The 22,665-nt window shown below is 34.1% G+C and overlaps 1 protein-coding gene across 1 annotated transcript in view; it reads right to left on the reverse strand.

The window, feature by feature from the left end:
* Window positions 1-6,428: 6,428 nt before the first annotated feature.
* Window positions 6,429-22,665, reverse strand: part of LOC107024984 (homeobox-leucine zipper protein HDG11-like) — a 44,966-nt gene continuing 28,729 nt past the window's right edge. The window contains exon 10 of the mRNA XM_015225879.1: window positions 6,429-6,497. Within this exon, the coding sequence (XP_015081365.1) occupies window positions 6,429-6,497 (69 nt within the window). The remainder of the gene's footprint in view (window positions 6,498-22,665) is intronic.

Here is a 22,665-nt window from a genome sequence, read left to right on the forward strand (position 1 = left end):
TGGTCATCAATATATATATATATGTAGGTAGGTAATGTTTACATTGTTTTTGTTTTATTTTTCATTTCTTATTATTTGAAAGAAAAAATAGTAAGCATATTATAACAATTCAATAATTATTTTTCAATATAATATTCAATAATCTTCTTTAGATGATTATTAACATTAGCATTAAATAATTTGCAAATCAACTCTATCTCACAAATTTTCTCATTCAATATTTTCATAAACTATTTTACTAATCTAGTATATTTAGACACAAACAAAGAGATTAGGTTTTAAACAATTAGATTTATATTCACAATAAAGTATGCATACTAAAAATTATAAGGGGAAATAAATAAACAAATAAATAAATATGAGGCGTGTTGTCGGAATTAACTTTACAGATTATATTGAACATACAATCATTTAAATAATTTTTCTCATGCTTCGATTTAACAAATATATAAAAATAAGTTTTTTTTTAAAAAAATAAATAAAATATTATTAATTACTATGATTAAATAGGAGCAAGAACGATTTCACCAGATACTAGCCATAAAGATTAAAACACGATACTATACATAATTTGTTCTAATTTTAACAATATGCACATATTTACCGTATTTCAATATTATAATGAAAAGGTTGAACCAACCTAGAACTTGATTAAATTCATAACATGAGAAATAAATACCACATAATCATAAATATAATATTATAAATGAGTATTGAATAATACCTTTTGCGAAAATCAAATTCAAGGAAATGATATAATCCTAACAAGAATCCACGAACTTGAAACCGCGAAAGTGAACCTCAAAACTCAACCTTTGTTTGTGATTTTCAAAAAAAGTAAGAAGATGAGAATAATATTTTTTACGTATGTGTTGCCTTCTTTTTCTCGATTTTTTCCTCCCTTTCGTTCTTTTTTTTTTTACCTCTCTAATGTTGTTTTTTTTTTCTTTTTGATCTTTTCTCCTGATTTAATTGTGCAGGTGTGCTTGTGTACGTGTGGTGTGAGTGGGAGTGGGGAGTGGGGAGGGATCGTGGGGTTTTTCATTTCTTTTTTTTTTTAATATTAAATGATAATTTTATAATTATTAATTGCTTTGAGTAAATAAATAAATAAAAGATAAATGNAAATATTAGTTTATTTAAATAGTATATATATATATATATATATATATATATATATACATATATATATCTTCTTCTTTTTTTCTTTTTTAAACAATCAAAATAAACTTATCTAATAAAAATTATATTTATGTTGTTTATTTGTATATCTTTTAAATAAACTTAATGAAAATAATAAAAAGTCAAAATATATTTAATTTAGACTGATAAATTATTTATGCTCTAAATATAGGTGTTAAACATAAATTCGGTCAAAAATTACGTGTCTACAAGTACGAATGAACGAATGAAGCAGACTCTGTGTTTGTTAAAGCAGGCACTCGGGTTGGGGTCCCATATGTTGGGCACTCACTTGAGATGTCTTAATGCTACGTCCATGATTCCAAGGTCTTGTGGATATGAAATGTAGGATATATGAAACATAAAATGTATGTTATGTGAACCTATGTATGTATGATGTGTGACATATTCATGGTATGACCTTCCTATTATGAAGTGAGCAAGTCAAGAGACATGCCCTTCTAAGAAAGCATGTTGTTTAGGAGGAGCCATTCTTGTTCATGCATTATCGTTATGTGTTGCTGCATATACCCATACTTAGTACAAGTGTGTATTAATTCCATACATTATTACTATTTTAGATGAAGGCTCAGGTGGACGTTAAAGGTATCGTTGCAGCTGTTCGGACTTAGAGATTTCATCCGGACTTGGTAGGTACTCATGCATTGAGGATGCATGCATGTACATTTCTTGCTTAATAGTAGGTTTGAACTAGTGGAGTATGTTCCACTAGTTTTTCTTTCCCATTTTATTTAGATGCTTGTAACGGTGCCGTTTTGGCGAGTATTACTTATGACATGAGATTCTATTTTTTTCAAGTTGTGTGTTTCTATAACTAGATGGTTGATGTGTGAGCAATGAACTTCCTTACAAATACGCGTATATATGTTTGCAATATGAATTCTATGTATACTTAAAATATAAACAAAAAGTTTCAAATTTTATGCTAAAATTAAACTAACGAATGTAATGACGACATAAGTAGGCTTGTCAGCGACCTCTGAGAGGTCAACGATGCCGGTTTCGGCTAGGGTCTAGACCCCGGTCGTGATAGATTCCTTGATGATCACGATAAATTTTAGTGGCACCCGGATGAATGAAATATCAAGAACCATGAGCCTTTTCCAAAATTATTCCCCTTAGAGCATCCAAATCCGGTACACACAATCTACCTTGGTACCTAAGTACCCCATCCCCCCTTTGGTAGAATGCCTCGTTAAACTTACTACGAACCGATTCCTTTAACTCAATCAACAGAGGATCAAGATGTTTCTTAGACATCACCTCCACCACTAAAGATGATTCGGAGGTATGATGCACCATAGACCCTCCCTTTGAAAAATCTTCCAATCGAACACTCAATCGATCCAATTTATGAACCTCTTTCACTAGATCTATCTTATTATCAGTAACATGGGATATACTACCTATTGACATTCGACTTAGAGCGTCCACAACCACATTGTCCTTACCGGGGTGGTACATATCACTCATTTCTTAATAATTCAAAAGTTCTAACCACCTTTTTTGTCGTAGATTCAACTTTTTTTGAGTGAACACATATTGAAGGATCTTATGGTCTGTGAATACATCCACATGTACTCCATAGAAGTAATGGGTCCATATTTTCAAGGCAAATAATACGACCGCTAATTCAAGGTCATGAGTTGGATAATTCTTCTCATGCACCTTGAGTTGTCTACAGGCCTAAGCTATAACCTTATCATGTTGCATGAGGACACAACCTAAACATACCCGAAATTACACTACAAGCCCTTGGGTACCCTCTGATAAATTCAACACCAGAGCGGAGGTAGATTTATCTTTCAAATCTTAGAAACCTCTTTCACTAGATTCCAACCACTCAAACTTATTTTTCTTTTGGGTTAAGGTTGTGAAAGGAGAAGTAATGGATACAAACCCATCAACAAATCTCCTATAATACTCAACTATACCTAAGAAACTTCGAATATCGGTTGGATTTAAAGGTCTAGGCCAATACTTAACCGCTTTTGTTTTCTTTGGATTGACCTTTATACCCTCACTTGAAATAATGTGACGAAGAAACGAAATTTATCTCAACCAATATTCAAATTTACTATATTTAGCAAAGCGTTGATATTTCTTGAGGACTTGCAATACTATACTCGAATTACCCATGTGATAATCCTCACTCTTAGAATACACAAAGATATCATCAATGAAGACAATTACAAAGGATTCAAGGTAATTTTGGAACACTCTATTCATAAGGTACATAAAAGTCGTCAAGTCTTAGTTAGACCAAATGAAATTAGTAGAAACTCATAATGACCATACCTAGTTCAAAAATCCGTTTTAGGTATGTATTCACCTCTCACCCTAAGTTTGTGATACCCCGACCATAAATCAATTTTTGAAAAGTAACTTGCCCCTTTGAGTTAATAAAAAAAATTTCGATTCTAGGGAGAGGATACTTGTTCTTTATGACGACCCTATTTATTTGACAGTAATTAACTTACATCCTAAGAGACCCATTCTTCTTTTTTTACGAGTAAAACCATAGCGCACAAGGTCAAAATACTTTGTTTTATTAAACCTTTGTCTAATAAGTATTTGAGTTTAATCTTTTGTTCCTTTAACTCAATCGGAGTTGTCTGGTAAGTAGGGATAGAAATAGTCTTCGTATTCGGCAACAAGTCTATGCTTAAGTCTATTTCCCATTGCAGAGGAATTTCGGGCAAGTGATTGGGGAAGACTTCTGAAAAATCTTTCATTACAGGTACCGACTCTAAAGGAGAATCCTCGGACAAGGTCCTTGATCCTCACAATATAGTAGAGACATCCCTTAGAAATTATCTTACAAGATTTTAGACACGAAATGATTCAATGTCTAGGGATTGCGTTACCCCCTTCCATTCTAAGACGGGTTCATTTAGAAAAGCCTTGTTCTACAATAAATAGAAGCAAAAGATGCATGTAACCAATCCATTCCCAATATGACATCAAAGTCCAACATATCATTTCTACCAAATCGACCAATGCAACTCTATTAGACAATAATATGGGACAACTCCTATAGACTCGTTTAGAAACAACGGAGTCCCACCGAGGTAGACACTTAAAAAGATTTAAACTTAGATGTTAGGTAGCATATCAAAATTCTATATACTAATGGAGTTACAAATGATAAATTAGCACCAGGATCTAGTAAAACATATACATCAATGGAGAACACTTGTAACATACCGGTGACAATGTCGGGAGAATCCTCTTGATCACCCCAAGAGCGGAGAGAATAGAAGTGTTTATTCTTAGGAGCATTGGAATTAACACCCCTTTCTGGTGCTTGGTTACTCATACTCCAGCTGTTCGAAGAGTCTCCGCTAGTTGAACCGCGTCCAGTAGACTCCCTCTTCCGCTCATCCCCTTCGTCAGCTCTTTGATTGGGATACTATTACCTAGGTTCCTAAACCTTTCCTCTAGCCTTTATCATAGGATAATCTTTAATCTATGGCCACTCTTTCCAAAACCAAAGCAATTATCCCTTAAAACTAGACATTCACCCATATTCTTCTTACAACATTTGGTACGAATTGGTTTCTTACTTGGTGAATTTCCACTTCTTCCCCCTTGGTACCTATCCTTTCTAGCCTTGGGAAATTTCGTAGGAACTTGGTTGGCGAACCTCTTCTTGAACTTAGGCTTGTATTGAATTTCCAACTTACCCTTAGAAGCACCTCCTTCGTAAGACTTTTCCCTCTTAGCATCCCTATTCTTCCTCTTGATCCTACTCTCCTCAACTTGTTTAGCATGTACAATCAAAATAAAAATGTCCATGTTGTCACAAAGCATAGCCAAACAACACTTTTCCACAAGATCATGGGACAAACCCATCACATAATGACTCATTTAATCTCTAGGATAGGACATCAAAGAAGGGGCATATTTAGACAACTTAGTGAACTTCAAAGAGAATTCTTGCACACTCATACCTCATCAACAAAGGTTGATGAACTCTTTCACTTTTGCCTTTTTTTTTTCTCCCTTCGGAAGAACCTATCAAGAAATTTCCTCCTAAAGACTTCATAACTTATGGGACCTACTCTCAAAGCCCTATTGTCCCTCCATTGAGTGTACCAAGTTTGAACCACATCTTTGAGTTGATAAGCGGCTAGCTCGGCCTTATCATTGATACTCACTCCCAGGGCATACAAGATCTTGTAGAGCTCACCAATAAAGTCTTGGAGGTCTTAATTCACCTTATACCCAAAGAACATTGGAGGGTTCATCCTTGTGAAGTCCCTCAAGTGAGAAGCCATGGTACTAGCATTTTGGTTCACATGGGGTCTGACTCCTAGTTTGTTTGACCCGTCATGGCTTAATATGGAGTAGCTACGCCTTGAGCTTGAGTAGTCATGGATTGTGCCAAATTTATGAATGTGAATCTTATCTCTCCATCCGTCATAGCCGGAGGATTTATCGAATCTTGATCACCTTGTGGAGCATGTTATTGAGGAGGAGCTTGATTGTCTTGGGGAGGAACCCCCGCATCATCAATATCCTCTTCAAATCTTTTTGCAACTTCCCTTCTAGTAGTCATAGCGTATAACTACACGAAAAGGGCTAGAAGAAAAAAGACACATAGAGTTATCACTCCCGCGGCACGACATTCAAGAATATGAAAGAGGTGAGAATTTCTTAAGTTTCACGAAGTCTCTCATTCATAAGTGTGGCGCGCTTCACACTCATGAACAAAACTCTATGTAGACGTATTTTAGCAAGACATCAATCCTAATATTACTCAACCTAATGCTCTGATATCAAGTTTGTCACGACCAAAGAGCACCCCCTAGACGTAACTGCATCTTCGTCTTTGATGAGACCTTAGACTAGCCCTTAGCATACATTATTTCATATCATAGGTAGAGAAAATACGGAAAATTTTATAACTTTTAATAGTGAAGTATACTTAGACTTCTCATTTATCATATATATGAACATTACTCAAACTTCTCATTTATGAAGTGTACATAGGAATCTCATTTATGAAATATATCCAATTCATACGAAGTAGTCTAATATTTGCCTCACACATAAACCATCTATAATAGAAGTATAATATTTAGGCATAGCTCTTACACTATCACAATATGCCATATATAGGCTTACAACAATGTCTCAAAGAGAAGGAAAGAACAATTGTCATAGACATAGTCAATATCATAGCTAGATTAGAAAATGGCATCTATCAAAGACTTAAGGACTCACCAATAACTTCGGAAAACATCCAAGTCTTCCTTCAAAGTGGCCTTGAAACCTTCAACGGCTCGAACCTACATAATTGTAGAAATATAAAAAAATATGAGTCAGTACATACCACATGTACTAAATATGGAAACATATGCAAGTAAAACCATTAAAATCATGCTCAAAGGGACATTTTGTTCAAAAACATTCTAAGTCATTTTAAAAATCTTTATGCATATACAAGAGAACATACAAGTCAATAATTATGATAAGATTAAGTCATGTTCATAACCAACACAAGAAAAACATCATCATAAAGCCATATCAACATTTCATATCTTAGAGTTCAGAAAATCAAATCATACAAGACCCGTACTCACAATCCCCTCACAAGACAACAAGTGAAATGCTCATGTGGTGCCTCATAGCCCCACATAGTCAAGTCAACTAGAAAAGAGACCATAAGCAATGTCTATATTTCATATAACCTCATATCTTGTGTATTCATTATCATACATATCAATTTAGACCAATAACATATTCATCAATGAAGTCAATATCATATAAGATACTACATCATGTAAAGTCAACATATGCATTTCATTCATAACATCATCACATAAGAACATCCTCCTAGGATTCCCTCAAAGTCAGCTTGTGCAATTCATAGGTAAAGTCCCATACGCTTACCTACACTAAGTAGAACCCTTTAACTCACCCTAGTTAGTGTTCACTTTATTACTTACATTCATTAATTTTGCTATCGGGAAAAATCACCTAACCGATAATAGACCATATGAGCTAAATGTAGAATCTAGTGTCATGAAACCCTACACCGAAAGAATGTGCTCTACTTGCCAAGGTAGAACCAAACATGAACATAGCATTCTAGGTGGATCCACTAGCTAGTTTTCCTATAGGGGGACATAGTTAAAGAACTAGGAGATATGTATTGGAAACCCTCTTTATGAACATTTGAAATATAATCTCCATCTCATGAGAACCATTGTGTACTTATCTTCCCTAATTGGGAAGGGACACCTCTCATATCTAGTTCGCTCGGTTCTAAGCTAAAGTCCCTTTTTGAAATGTCAATAAGCCATCCTTAAACATGAGTTTACAATATAGGCCTTAGTGAATAGCCCTAGTATAATCATGATAATAGATCTTTAGGTATTTCATGGGAGATTCCTTTCATTAAACCCTTTATTAGTTAGATCATCACATCATATTTACATCATAATAAGGCACATAGGACAATCACTTTCAACCTTGCATGTTCATACCCCTCTCAAGATCTCATATTCAACATAATCATAACATGCTTTCATATTCATCATATTATCATCTTCTTATTCTATTCACATATAATACTTCAATTGAACATCTTCATCAATAATAGACCATCATAATCGAAGTAAAGAACTCATGATTGTAAAAGTCTTACCAATAGCTTCCAAGACCCTCCATCAAGATTTCACAATAAATTCCACCATATTCATAAATTAATTAAGTAATTATCATTATATAATAATAAACTATATAATACCTAAGTCAATTAAATTATCCCTAATCACAATCGACATAATTTATAGCCTAGGGTTAGGGAAAAGGGACAATCATGGATCCGTTAGGAAACTATGCCAAATCCTGAGGAATTACAAAAATTAACCAATGAACAATCATAATATATCAATATTAATAAATAAAATACAAAATTAAATCAATTTGAAAGGTAACCAAAGAAATTTGATATCTTTGGAAATCAATTTTGACGAGCCTCTTGGAAAACGAGATCCCAAGAGTGAATAACTTCCATACCTTAAGATTAATTGAATAATAATATAAGAAAACATGAATCTTTAACCTTGGTCTTCAATTGGGGGTCTTTGGGTAGTGAGAGAATGTAGAGATAAGTGATAGGTAATTAGGGTTTGGGGAAATTATGAAGTGATGCATTAGTTCAATGAAGTCTAACTCTTAATAGTCCCCAACTAACTTAATTAACAATACCTTAACCCCTAATTAGTTTATTAACTAATTAACTAATTACCCTAAACTTAACCGAAATTAGACAGTAAAGTCCAAGCCCAAACAACGACTTCACGTAGATGGGGCATAGTCCAAATCACGAACCTTCCTGGTCATTCGTGGTTTGGACAGAGACCTAATTTTGGAGAAATTTTTTATGGATTAGTATGGAACAAACAGCTCCATCAACGGGACATTGACCCATCGACGACTTGCCGTTTGGTTTGTACATGGCCACGGTCAATTGACAACATTTTGGGTCAAATGTTAGAGTCCTCTCAAGGACCCTTCGGGTAGTCCTTGGGGAGTTGTACCTAGAAGTTTCCACCTTAAAAACATTCTAAAATATATTCTAAACCTTTTAACCAAATTTGATTTAATTCTGACTCTTAAAACCCCTTGAAATACACATAGGCACATTAGCTCATCTTTCACTAGTCTCCAAACGTCATGATCGTTTCTTAACGTTTTGACTCTAACACTTCCCAATTGAGTTTATTACCTTTATTTAAAATTAGAAACACTATTTTAAGGCTTATTTAATCATGTGAGGCTCTATACTAAGTCATGGAATTCTGGAGTGTTACAGTTATGATAAGTTTCTTGTGTTAGTTATTGCCTTACTCAGGGTCAACTAGATATGCTTTTTGAGTACCATTGTTGTTCTTTTACTCACTTTCTTGCCCTCTACACTTTCTCACGACTCATATTACTCCTTATGTTTTACATGGAAAATCAGATCCCTAGAGTTCCTAAACAATACACTGAGCACAAGCATGACGTAACATAAATACAAAAAGGGAGAATAAGCGACATAGGTAAAGATGACATAAAAGATACCAACAAAGTACCTAAGAGAATATGTGACTAAGACAAAACCCCAAGTCACGAATAAAATTAAATAATAAAAATGTCCCCGTCCTAGCCCTCGGATCATCAGGAATCATCAATCCATGTAGTCAATAGAGGATCAATCCACCTAAGTGTGTTCGGGTGGAGGATCTCAAACCATATATTATAAGACAATATAGATAAAAATATGCTTCAAACTGTGAATGTAATGAGTCTGACGAAATGCATGAAAATATAGAAATGATAATATGATCAACTTAAAACATGATATGCATGACCAAGTAAAAATAGTAGAAGTCTTTAAGGAGAAATCATAGTTCATGAACAAGGTTAATGCATATAGAAAACCATAGGGAAGCCATGAGAATATTTTGTAGGATATTTATCATCCACAAAAATAAGACCAAGTGAGCTATAATATGAAATTTGGTGTAACCCTCACACTGAAAGAAAGAGTATACTTTCCAAGGTAGAACTATGTCTCATTCATATTGTTAAAGTGGATCCACTAGCTAAGTGATTTAAGATAATTCTATGAGGGCACGTAGTTTGGGACAAGGGAACTTTTATCAAAGACCAAATCTTTACTTATTGTAAGGCCTCAATTTTAAAGTTCTCTCGGTGCTAAGCTAATCGAAATAGAATATACATAATCATAATCATATTAAAATACTTGGAAGAATGATTTAAAGACTACCAATTCAATCATAAGTTTATATTAGAACAACTCCTTTCAAAGCCGTGATTTCATTACTTCATTTGTGGATATACTTACCCATCTAATCATGCCGATTATGGTTTTCATTAAAATGTAAGAAAACTTTTCACAAATCCTTGACACTTTATTTCAAAAGAATCATTTAGTCCTAAATCATTACTTACATCAAAAATGCATGAATTCATAATTATATTCATATATCTATAATCATAGTTCATAAAAATTGCTATAGGCATCGATCCCTATGAATCAATTCAAAATTATGCAATTAAGCTAAATCATACATAATAAGATCGATATAAGTAATTGAATCATGATAAATTGAACACATAAAAAATAACATAAAACCATAAAAGAATTGGGTGAAATTGAATTAGAGATTGATATTCTTTTGGAACCAATAGATGGAAGGGGCCCATTGGTGATTTACCACATAATTTGGGTTATCAAAGCCCTAAAATCAAGAGAGAAAATCCATGAAGGCCTTGAAATCTAGTTTTTCACCTCAGAGCTCTTGAGATAATTTGGAGAAGAAACGCTTAAGAGAATTTGTGAGTTTGAGTAAATGATATTGGTTTGAAGAGTAAAATCATTTATAGGGGTAGTTTTAGGCTGAAAACCACATAGTTTAGGGGTTAATTGGGTAGGAAAATACCAAAATACGGTAACATCTCGCAACTAGAAAGAACTAAAAGGAAGTTCAAAAATTTGGAAATAGTTATTTTTGGAAGGTATGAGGAAATCTGAAAATTTTAAGTAAGTTAAAAGTGAGCTTTTTGTCAACTTCAAATGATCCTAACTTCTGGCTCGGGATGAGTTATGTGTAGTTTCAGCTATGGTTGGAAATATCTTGGAATGATCTTTCCAACGCCGCCATGTTTGCGCGATTCTGAGTTTGTGTGAGTCAGTTATGCCTTTTGCAAGTTGCGCTTTTGGATTAAAGAAAGTCTAATCCGTATTTTGGAAGGGTCAATTAGTCTTTTCCTTACCTAAATATGTTAATTCATTTTTAGAAATTAATTGGAGGTAAAACAAGATTTTAACAGCCCATAAATTCGTGACCTAGGCTCTAGCCTCACATAATGAATAATAACTTAAAAGGGTTAAAATTATATTTCTAGACCTATAATAATATAATTAAATTGATTTAGAAGTATAGGAGTCTAAACGTCAAGAAACAACCATGACATTCAGAAACTGGTGAAAGTGAACTAGTAGGTGTTCTTAGGTCTTGTGAATGCTTGAAAGATCTTGAATAATATTTTAAATTGGTAAACCAATATTTTTAGAATCAAAACGTTCAGACTACTATAGGGGGTCCTTGAGGAGGACCCAAACATTTGGCCAACAAGCTGCCGAGGAAGCTTGTCCAGTGCATGGAGTGAGTGTGTCTGCATTACGACCTGGCTCCACCAAAGGCCAAAATGTTGGTCCGTGGCGGATGTTTCTTGGACCTCTCTGTCCAAAAATTAATTTCTAGAAACTTCAGGGAACACTTCCGCGATGAAAATTCTGAAAATTAAAGTCAAGTTTGACTTAATTAAAAGGTTCAACTAAGTGAAGGGTGTTTTGGATATTTTAGGGTCATAGTATATTTGAACTTAAATCATTTTATATCCATTCTCACACCAACACAAATCCCCAAATCAAAAACCCAAAATCTCTCCTTTCTCTATAATTTATCTCTCTACTCAAAAACCTACATTGAAGGAATTTGAAGCTTCAAGAAAAGGATCAATTCTCCAAGTTTTCAAGGAAATTTAGTGGATAGGAATACACTAATTTATGGGTGCTTTCACTCTTTGTATTCCTTTCCATTGATGTTCCCAAGATTCCCTCAAATCTAGGGTTTTTCTCTACACATGGGATTCCTTCTTAAACGAATTTCATGGATTAAATTATGATTTTTTATTGATAGTCATCATTTGTATAGTAATCATTTATTGTTGTTTTTCACTTGATATTCTTTTAGACCCATGATCTTCCCCAATTTCATAAATCTTGGATTTGATATGGCGAGTTGGTTGAAGATGATGAATATACCAATTATTTATATTGATGTTAGCTATGCTATTACTTCATGAATTAACTTATAGTATGTATTGGTTATGCATTTTTGGGTGATTGGAGCATGAAGTCCCATGAAGATTAGAAAGGTATGTATGTTTGTTCTTCATTGAACTCAATTATGAAAGGCGAATTACTTAGATATTAAGATACTATGTCTGTTGTGTTGTTGTGGTTTTGATGACATGGTTTCCTCATCCTTGACCCTCTACACTTGAATTAGATATGAATTATGTTTGTATGTTATGGTACAATTATTATATGATTGAAAGGTAGTTCTCATGATTATAATGAAATATTCAAGTGAAAGGTTTACTCATTTGCTAGTGTTTCTAAAGTGAAATGACTATTCTCACTTGTGAACACCTATGAGCTATTATGATAACATGTTTACATAAGATTCTAGTGAAGGATAATGCGAACTTAATTGATTACTAAAGATGATTACTAAAGATGATTACTAAAGGGAATACACGCTTAGCAACAAAAGAGCATGTAAATGATATGGGGGGTCTCACGTTTAGTAAGTCCGACTCCCTACATGGGTATCCTTTCATTTAGCGAGTTAAAATTCTCTAATATATGTGTTGTCTCATGAGATGGAAACCCCCACATTTATCAAGTTATGGTTTATAGAAACAATCTCATTCTCTCCTTAACTATGTGACCACATAGGACTCTAGCTTATTATATCCACCTAGATAGCTATGTACGAAATGCTACACCTCAGGCAAGTGTTAACCCTCTCTTTTCGGTGTGGGAGTAGAACTCCGAATTTCGTGCAGCTCCCATGGTCTATTTTGTTTATCGGAACCTTTACTTAATGCAAAAGTATATGAATTAATGAAATGTATGAACTCTCACTAGTGCTTTCTTAAGGGGTTCTACATAGTGGAAAGAGAGCGTATGTAACTGCCCTTACACATTGCACTTGTGGGATCCTAAGAGATGATTGTAGTAATGTTATCTTAAGACTATGTTGGTTTTGACTTATGTATGATCATTATGAATACGTAAAGTTATGATGAAATATGGTATCATGAGTGTATGCATGAAGTAGGTTGCTTAATATAATGCTTATTTTTGGATAGGGTTACGAGATCCTATTATATGCATAACACTAGTATTGCTTGGGTTGCTTACATGTTGGGATAATATTATGATTAGGTTGGCTTCTTATACTTACTTTATGTGCATATTGGGGTTTACTTGATAAAAACATGTTTTGACTAAAATGTCCTTTTATAGATGTTTTAATAGTTTTTATGCATAGTAGTCATACTTAGTACGTGTGTTGTACTAACCCATACTTTCTTCTCTTTTCCAAATAATGTAGGTTCGTGTCATTGAGGAGATTCGAGGTCATTTCTCAAGATACTTGGATCTTCTTTCTCCAAGTTGGTGAGTCCTCAAGTCCGGCGACACAACACCTATGATTCTAGCTTTAACTCTTTTGTATATTGAGAGACTATGTTGTTATTATTCTAGAATTTCTATTTGATGTAAAGGTTAAGTCCCAAAATCTTAATTACTACTTCTAGATGTTATTGTGATGAAGTTAGTTTCTATTTTCTTATATGAAGTGAAGTTCAACTTCCATAGTAGAAGTTATAAAATTTTCTGCATTTTTATTCTGTGAGACGTGTTATGACAAGTGTTAAGGGCTTGTATACGACATCTTCGAGGTCAAATACGTCGTTAACAACTAGGGGGGTTTTCTCGGGTCATTACAATGATTTTTATTCAGTTTAGAAAAGTTAGAGTTCACGTAGGGCTTGAAGAAAAGAGAAAAGATGAAAGAAATTAACAAATCACCAAGAACGTTCGAGCTTTGCAAGTGGATTTCATTGGGGGTTATCACTAAAAAAGGTATGTGAGTCTTCCACAACATTGGGTTTGTTCACCCACGTGCCAAGAATGTTAGATTCAGTATGAATTAGTTGTAAACAAAGTTGCGATTTGAATGTTCTTGTTAGTTGTTGATTGCTTTCGTTCTTCAACATGAGTTGAGATTTAAGTTGTTTCATGAGTTCACTAGGTTATAACCTTGTGTATATGATTTGGGTACATCAATCTTTGTGAATTTGATTTAAAAAAATAGGTTAAATCTATTTAAGATCAGAAAATGAGACCAAAAGTTCACAACTTTTTACTTGAAGGAACATGTGTCGTGACGCACCCCCATAGGGCTCGGAAGTCTGTGTTGGCGTGTCTGTGTGTTCCATTTTGGCGCCTCAGTCAAATGGGGATGGAGTGGGTGGCCCAGGATGCGCCCAAACTGTCATTACACCAATTTTCATCACTCAGTCCGTCTAAGTTCTTTTAAAGTATATTAACACTTCCCATTTGTTCTAACTACTTTAAATGATTTCTAAACACCTAGAAATCATCCAAAACATGAATCATAACCTTTAATCCATAATCCAACTCAAGAAAAGTTAAGATTAAAGTGAATAAAAGTTAAGAGTCAAGTAGAGACATTAAGAAGCAAGTTAAGTAAAGTTAATTAAGTTTACAACAGTATGTAACAGTGTTTAAACCTTGTTTTCAAGACTCCAGTTTCACGTCAAGTAAAGAGTAAAGAGTTGAGTTCATTTCTCTAAAAGTTATAAGGGAACTAAGTATTTCTCAAAAGTTTGTAAATGTATTCACATTTAAACAAGAAAGAAAGATGAGATTTCAAAAGGAGGCATTGAGCTAGTTTTTCAGTAAAGATGAAACTATGATTTCCAAGAGAGATTTGAAGCTAAGTTTGAGCAATTATCTCAAACAACAAAAGAAGTTGTTTTAAGAACATATGAGCTAAGTATATTTTGAGAGTATTATTGACCACTGATATGGGATACAAGTTCATATTAACTTAAGCCCCCATAAACCATGTACATCATGGAGAGAAAAAGGATTATATTTTTGAGATATTAGTGGATCCACTTAGTAGTTCAGGTTCTATACCGATGGCAAGGTATAGGACAGGTACTTAGCAACGTGAGGTGACAAGATATACCATCACTTACGCTCATAGTGATGGTTGTTGGTTATAGAAATTCTCATAGAAGTTAAATTACTTTTTATCTAAGTAAAATAAGCTTATTATCGTTTTATCTTTAATGAACCAAAATTATTTTCAAATATTTTATAAAGATTTATATACATAGCATGTGTATTAATTGCTTTATGTTGAATTGAGTTATTCATAAGTTGAGAAGATCCAAGGTAAGTGTTACTCTCATAATCTGTTTCAAGCCTATATTTGTTAGCATTCTAACTTGCATACTCGTACATTCAATGTATTTAAGGCAGTTAGTCTGCATCGTCTTATAATGAAGAAGCAGGTACCAGGATCAGTATCTAGTGCCTTGTTGATCCAGTTTGATCTTCCAAAGTCTATTGGTGAGCCTCTTTGCATTTTGGAGGACTCTGTTGTTTTGCTCTCTTTTTTAGTTATTAGGATTTTGTGGGATTATCCCAAAAATCCATCTAAGTTGTTTGGAGGCTTCATAGACATTCAAATATTAGTCTTTTGAGTGTTTTCATTATCATCCCTTATCGTTTAGAGTTGGCTTGCCACTTTTGGCCAAGTTAAATGTTAAATCTTTAAAATATTCTCAATTATTATATTTTAAAGTTCATCATCGATCATTATAGATATGAATGTCATCTTCCGCCAAGTTAAGTAAGGCAAACCAATGGTTTGCTTTGGGGCTAAAAATGGTCTTCCACTGCCAGTCACATCCGAGGTATAGGCTCGGGGCATGAAAACCTTGGTATAAGAGAACAAGTTTTAAGAGTCCTAGGGAGTCTATGAAGTCGTGTCTGTAGAGTCCTAGTGATCGGTCTGAAGTCACCACATCTATAATTAGGAGGCTGCAACATTTGGGAATTTCTTCACTTCTTTCATATTCCTTTTGTGTGTTAGAGTTTTATCTCTAAAAATTTTGAGAAAGAATAGCTATCAGATGCACTTGAAGTGCAACATCAAGGGAAATTTATCAATAATGAATTCTGTGAGGCTATAAGGATGCTCAATCAAGTTGTGACCAGCCAAGCTGGGCGGCAGAGAGGGCTCAACAAGAAGAGGCTGACACTTAGAGGATTCGTGAGTTCTTAAGTATGGATCCTCCAAGTTTCACTGGTTCGTGCACTAAAGAGGATCTGGAGAACTTCATTGAGGAACTAAAAAAGTTACTCGATGTGATGACTGTTGATGACACTGAACGAGTTGAGCTAGTTGTGTACTAATTGAAGAATATTTCTAGGACTTTCTTCGATCAATTGAAGGAGCATAGAGTTGACGATGCATTGCTTGCGAGTTAGGCCTGTTTTGAGGAAGCTTTGTTGGGGCGATCCTTTCCCTGAGAACTGAAAAAGTCCAAGGTACATGAGTTCCCACACTAAAGTAGGATTCTCTAACTTTGCATGCGTATGGGTTGAAGTTTACGCAACTATTCTCCGGAGATGGTTAATGACATGAGAAGTAGAATGAGTTTGTTTGTTGCTAGTCTAAGCTTTCAATCAAGCAAAGAGGGTAGGGCAACAATTCTTATTGTAGATATTGATATTTCGCAGTTGATGTTTTATGTGCAATAGCTTGAGGAGAAGTTGAGAGACGGGGAGAAGTTCAGAAATAAGAAGCAAAAATAAGAAATGATTATGGGAAGCATAGGGTACTGTAAATCGTTCGTCCTATCAAAAGAAAAAAGGACGTGAACCATTAACTGCTAGTGCACCTACACCTAGAAAAAAAGGTTAGCACCATAGACATATTTCGCAGAACTTCAGAGCTAGACCAACAGAGTCTCAAGGTAGTGTTGCACAGGGGGGGTAGTTGGGATCATGTATGTGCTAGGTGTTGTAACCACCACTCAGATAAGTGTCGTGATGGGTAGACTGGTTGCTACAAGTGCGGTCAAGAGGGTCACTTTAAGAAATAGTGTCCTAATAATAAACAAAGTGGTGGAAATTTGGGAAATAGAGACCAATCTTCAACATTGGCTCTACAAGACATGGCTGCACTTAGAGGAGCTACTTCCAGTATGGGCGGAGGATCTAACTGCCTCTATACAATCACTCGTCGCCAAGTGAAAGATAACTCTCCAAATGTTTTCATTGGTATGATCAAAGTGTGTACTTTTGATGTTTATGCTTTGCTAGACCCAATAACAACTTCATCTTTTGTAACCCCTTATGTAGTAAATAGGTCTGATGTTATTCATGAGAAATTTTTTGAAACCTTCTGTTTTTCTAAACTTGGTTGGGAGTATATTCTAGCTGAGCGAGTTTATCGTGATTGTGTCATTTCCATTAATCATAAAGACACCATGACTAATTTTGTTGAGTTAGACATGGTAGACTTTGATGTCATTCTAGTTATGGATTGACTTCATGCCTGTTATGCATCAAAAATGGTAAAACTCGAGTTGTCAAGTTTCAGATTCCTAATGAACTAATAGTAGAGCGGAGTAGTAGTTCAACAGTGCCTAAGGGTCATTTCATTTTGTACCGTAAGGCGAGAAAGTTAGTTTCAAAGGATTGTATCTATCACTTAGTCCGAGTTAATGACTCAATTGTCGAGGTATCTCCATTTAGTCAGTTCCTATAGTAAAAGAGTTTCCTGAAGTCTTTTCTGATGATCTACCTAGAGTCCCTCTTGAGGGAGAAATATACTTCAACATAGATTCCACATACTAGTCCTATCTCTATTCCTCCATACAGAACGACACTAATAGAATTGAAAGAACAGTTAAAAGATATGTTAGATAGGGGCTTCATTCTACAAGCTTTCTCACATTGGGATGCTCCAGTCTTGTTTCTGATAAATAAAGATTGTTCCTTTAGGATGTGTATAGACTACTTTCTGTTGAACAAGGTTAACATCATGAATAAGTATCCTTTTTCGAGGATTAGTTATCATTTCAACTAGGTTTGGGGTGATTTATGTTTCTCAAAAATTGACGTAAGATCAGGCTACGTATGATATTCCCAAGACAACATTTCGAACCCGTTATGGTCATTATGAGTTTCGGGTCGTGTCGTTCAATCTAACTAATGCTCATGCAATGTTCATGAACATTATGAAAAAGGGCATACAAATCGTGTGTATATATGTTTATCATCATCTACATCGATGACATACTAATCTATTCAAGGAACGAAGAATATCATGCCAGTTACCTCAGGATAGTCCTTCATACTTTGAAAGATAAGGGGTTATATTCTAAGTTCTCAAAATGTGAGTTTTGGCTTGAGTTTATGGCTTTCTTGGGACACATAGTTTTCAGTGATGGAATAAGAGTTGATACCCAAGATATTGAAGCAGTTCAAAGTTGCCCTATACCCACGTCTCTAACTAATATTAGAAGTTTCTTGGATTTTGATGACTACTATAAAAGGTTTGTAGAGGGGTTTGTAAGTATAAATATGTCTTCTTTTTAATAGGAACTATCCTTGCTGGACAATTGTTCACGTTAAATCTCTCTAGAACTTCTTTGATATAGACATTTTAACACAGTCCCAATAATTCTTGTGATCTATCATAGAATATTTCCATCCCTATAACATAGCATGCCTCACCCATATCTTTCATTTCCAAGTTCATAGAGCGAAAGCCATTTTTCTCACGCAATTATGCATAAATCATTAGCAACAAGTAAAATGTCATCAACATAAAAGACTAAAACTGTAAACTTACTCTCTGGTATATACACGGATCAACGCTAATTTCCTTAAATCCAAAAGATGCTATGATATAATTAAACTTTATACCATTTTCGTAAAGCTTGTTTGGGTCCATATGTCGACTTATTTAGCTTACACACTATTTGATATTTTCCTTTAATTTTGAAGCATTTTGTCTAGTCCATATAAATATTCTCCTCGAGGTCTCCATTAAGAAAGACAATTTTCACATCCATTGGATGTAACTCTACATAATAATGAGCCGCCAAAGCCAAACTAATTCTTAATGAGTCTTTCTTTGAGGACGCTGAAAATGTCTCTTTATAATCAATGCCTTTGTTTTGAGTGTGTCTCTTGGAAAAAAGTCTGGCTTTATATCGTTCCAAAGTACTATTAGAATCGCGTTTGATCTTGACAACCCATCTACACCCGATTAATTTATAACTTTCTGGTAATTGAACGAGACCCCAGATTTTATTGTATTTCATGGATTTTAACTCTTCATTCGTGGCATCAATCCATTTGTCAGACTCAATGCTTTTTATGGCTTGTGAAAATGAAATCGGATCCTTATTAATTCCAATGTAAAATTCTGACTCTTGCAAATTAAATCACATAATCTTCTGAAATGACCGATTTTCTATCTCTTTGAGATTTTCTTAGTGGCACTATTTGTGGTTCATTTGCGTCAGATGTTTGTGAGTTAGCTCGTTCTAGAAGTGTTTCACCCAAATATTGCTCAACATTGTTAGAGTGTTCTTCATCAAGAGCAACAACATTTGTTGTTTGTATGGAAGTAGGAACATTTAGGGGTAATGAAATATTTACCCCTACCTCATTAATTTCCAGACTTTGTCGTTCAACACTCCCACTAACTTCACCACTTTCAAGGAATTTTTCAAATAGACCTAGACATCATTCTAATTGATTACGATTTTCATAATATTCACCACCTCTATCTGACTTTATGATTTTCACTTTCTTATCTAATTGTCTTTCAATATCGTTAGCGTAGACTTTGAGAGCGTCCGCTACTTGAGAATTTTTTATTTAAAAAAATAGATAAATCCATAACGTGAATAATCGATCTAGGTGATAAAATGTTTTCCTCAACCAAAAGATGGAAAAGCAAAGAGTCTGCATTTATCGGTGTGTATAATTTCAAGAATTTGAGTGCTCTTTGTGGCACTTTTCTTGGTATTCTTAGTTTTTTTTCCTTTAATGAAATCCAAACATATAGTAAGATCATTAAAATTCAGATTCGGATCTCATTTTTAACTAATCTTTTTAATCATTCTTTGGATACATGATCCAAACGTTTATGTCACAAATAAGAAGAATTTTCATTTAGTGAACTATGTCTAATTATTATCGGGTTTCAATCTATATAAACCATTAATTAGAACACCAGAACCATAAAATAATATTCTTATCTAAATTGAAACAACCATGTCCAAACTTAAAATTATATTAAAAAACATCAGGTCCTGAAAGAGAAATCAAATTCCTAGAAATTCAAGGAACATAAAGAGTCTGTAATAGATCAAGGTGAAGTGTAGTCTCCAAAATCAACGATAAGTCCCTATGCCTTCAATTTTAGCCTTCATGCATTTTCCCATGAACAAGATTTTTTTACTTATTTTTTTTTGAATTCGTAGTTTGGATCGTAGTGAATCCCGGCAACATAGTGGATACATGAATAGTTGCACCAAAATTAAGCCATGAAGTATTATTAGGAAATTATACTAAATTTTATTCAAAAATACAAAGACACTAAATGTACCTTTCTTTTCAAATCAAACATTATGTTTCAGGCAATCTTTCTGATAATGTCCTTTCTTTTACAGAAATGACATACATCAGCTTTGAGTTCCTTATAACCATCTTGTGAAACATTACCATGTGCTTTATTTTTCTTAAATTTGTTAGCTTTCACATTATGTCTATTAGAAGATCCTTGACCCATGAGGTCAATGGTATGACCTCTTTGTTTCTTAAGTCTTGACTCCCCTTGAGTAATCATACTGGACAATTCATAAACATCGCACTTATCCTTAATAATTTTATATTTAATTTGGAATGGTCAATACTCACGAGGCAATGAGTTCAAAATAAACTAAACCAAGAAGGTGTCATACACTTTCATCCCCAAGGTTCGAGGTCTTGCTGCAATGTTATTCATCTCGATGATATCATTTTGTATGCTACGTGACCTATCAAACTTCATGGTCGTGAGTTCAATCATTAGTGTACCAGTGAGAGATTTAACAAATTAAAAAATTTCTTCCCCAAACTTTAGATATTTCCTGACACTTTCTATTTGTGAAATAGTACTCTTAGTGTTGTTAACAACAATCATTCACATGGACATAAGGCTCAATTTGTAGACCATTTTCATGATTGATGAAAAGATTTCTCATCCTTACTTCTCTTATCAGTAATGTCAGTAGGTTTGTCATTCAGCAAAGCCAAGTCAAGATCCATCACACTTTAGTGAAACTTGACTTTTTCATTACATTCAGAGAAGTTCAGTCCATTGAAGACAATATCTGACAAAGCATGTGAATGAAGAGAAGTAATTGCAAATAGATATATGTTCATACATAAAAATAATGTGAATTTAGTAAAACAATAAAAGTACATCGTAATTTTCCTATGGGTAGATACTACGACACACTATCATAATTTAAATCTCATTTTTAAATCTTTAATAGGTAATTAATTAATTTTAACCAAACATATATGAAATCTTTGGATATATAATATATGTTTTATTGAAAATATTAATTTACCTCATGACTCTTCACTATTCGTAGAATGATAGATTCACCTTTTGGTAAAAAAAATGTAAGTTCTAGCAATAGTTAAAGTCAATTTATCTATTTATGTTTCAATATAGACATTTAATTAACCTTCATAGATAAATGATAATTTTATGAGTGAATAATTTTCTTAACCATACTAGTTTGGCCACATTGATGACTAACAAGCCATATGAATACAAATGCATACATAATCTCATAAAAAATTGTGCATGTGAATAGAAACAGTTTAGTTTGACTACTGGTGACTAACAAACTATAGAAACATAATACATGCATCAAGTGATCATAAACATGATATGTGTAGACGTTAATTTTCTCTAGTTTGACCACTTTGGTAATGAACAAACTATATAAATACAAATCACACATAATATCTTAATTTTTTTGTGCATGTGAGAATAATTTTATACATTTTAGTTAGACCACTATGGTGACTAACAAACTATAGAAACATAATACATGCATCAAGTGATCATGAACATTATATGTGTAGACATTAATTTCTCTAGTTTGACCACTTTTATGACTAACAAACTATAGAAATACAAAGCACACATAACATCATAAAATTTGTGCATATGAATAATTTTAAACATTTTAGTTTGACAACTTTGGTGACTAACAAACCATAGAAACATAATACATGCATCTAGTGAACATAAACATGATATGTGTAGACATTAATTTCTCTACTTTGGTCATTTTGGTGACTAACAAACTATATTGCACTAAGTCACACACATATTTTTATTACTTAGTATAACGACCGAATTAATTTATTGCTGTAGCGACCTGTTTAGTCGTTTTGAGCTGCAGATTTTATTTCTGGAAAAACTGGCTGAGACGACGGAACCCACGACGGACCGTCATGGGCACGACGGACCGTCGAGGGGGTCTCGTTCCAAAACACTTAGAATTCTGAAATTTGGGTACTGAAATCGACTCTCTGAACTTCGTGACGACATGGCAGGACGGACCGTCGTAAGCACTACGGACCGTCATAGACTCTTCAAGGAAATTGAGTCTCTGAACTCTGTGACGGAGCAGCAGGACGGACCGTCGCAGGCGCGACGGCCCGTCACAGGG

Source organism: Solanum pennellii, chromosome 7, assembly GCF_001406875.1.
Source record: "Solanum pennellii chromosome 7, SPENNV200".
NCBI classification, from domain to species: Eukaryota; Viridiplantae; Streptophyta; class Magnoliopsida; order Solanales; family Solanaceae; genus Solanum; species Solanum pennellii.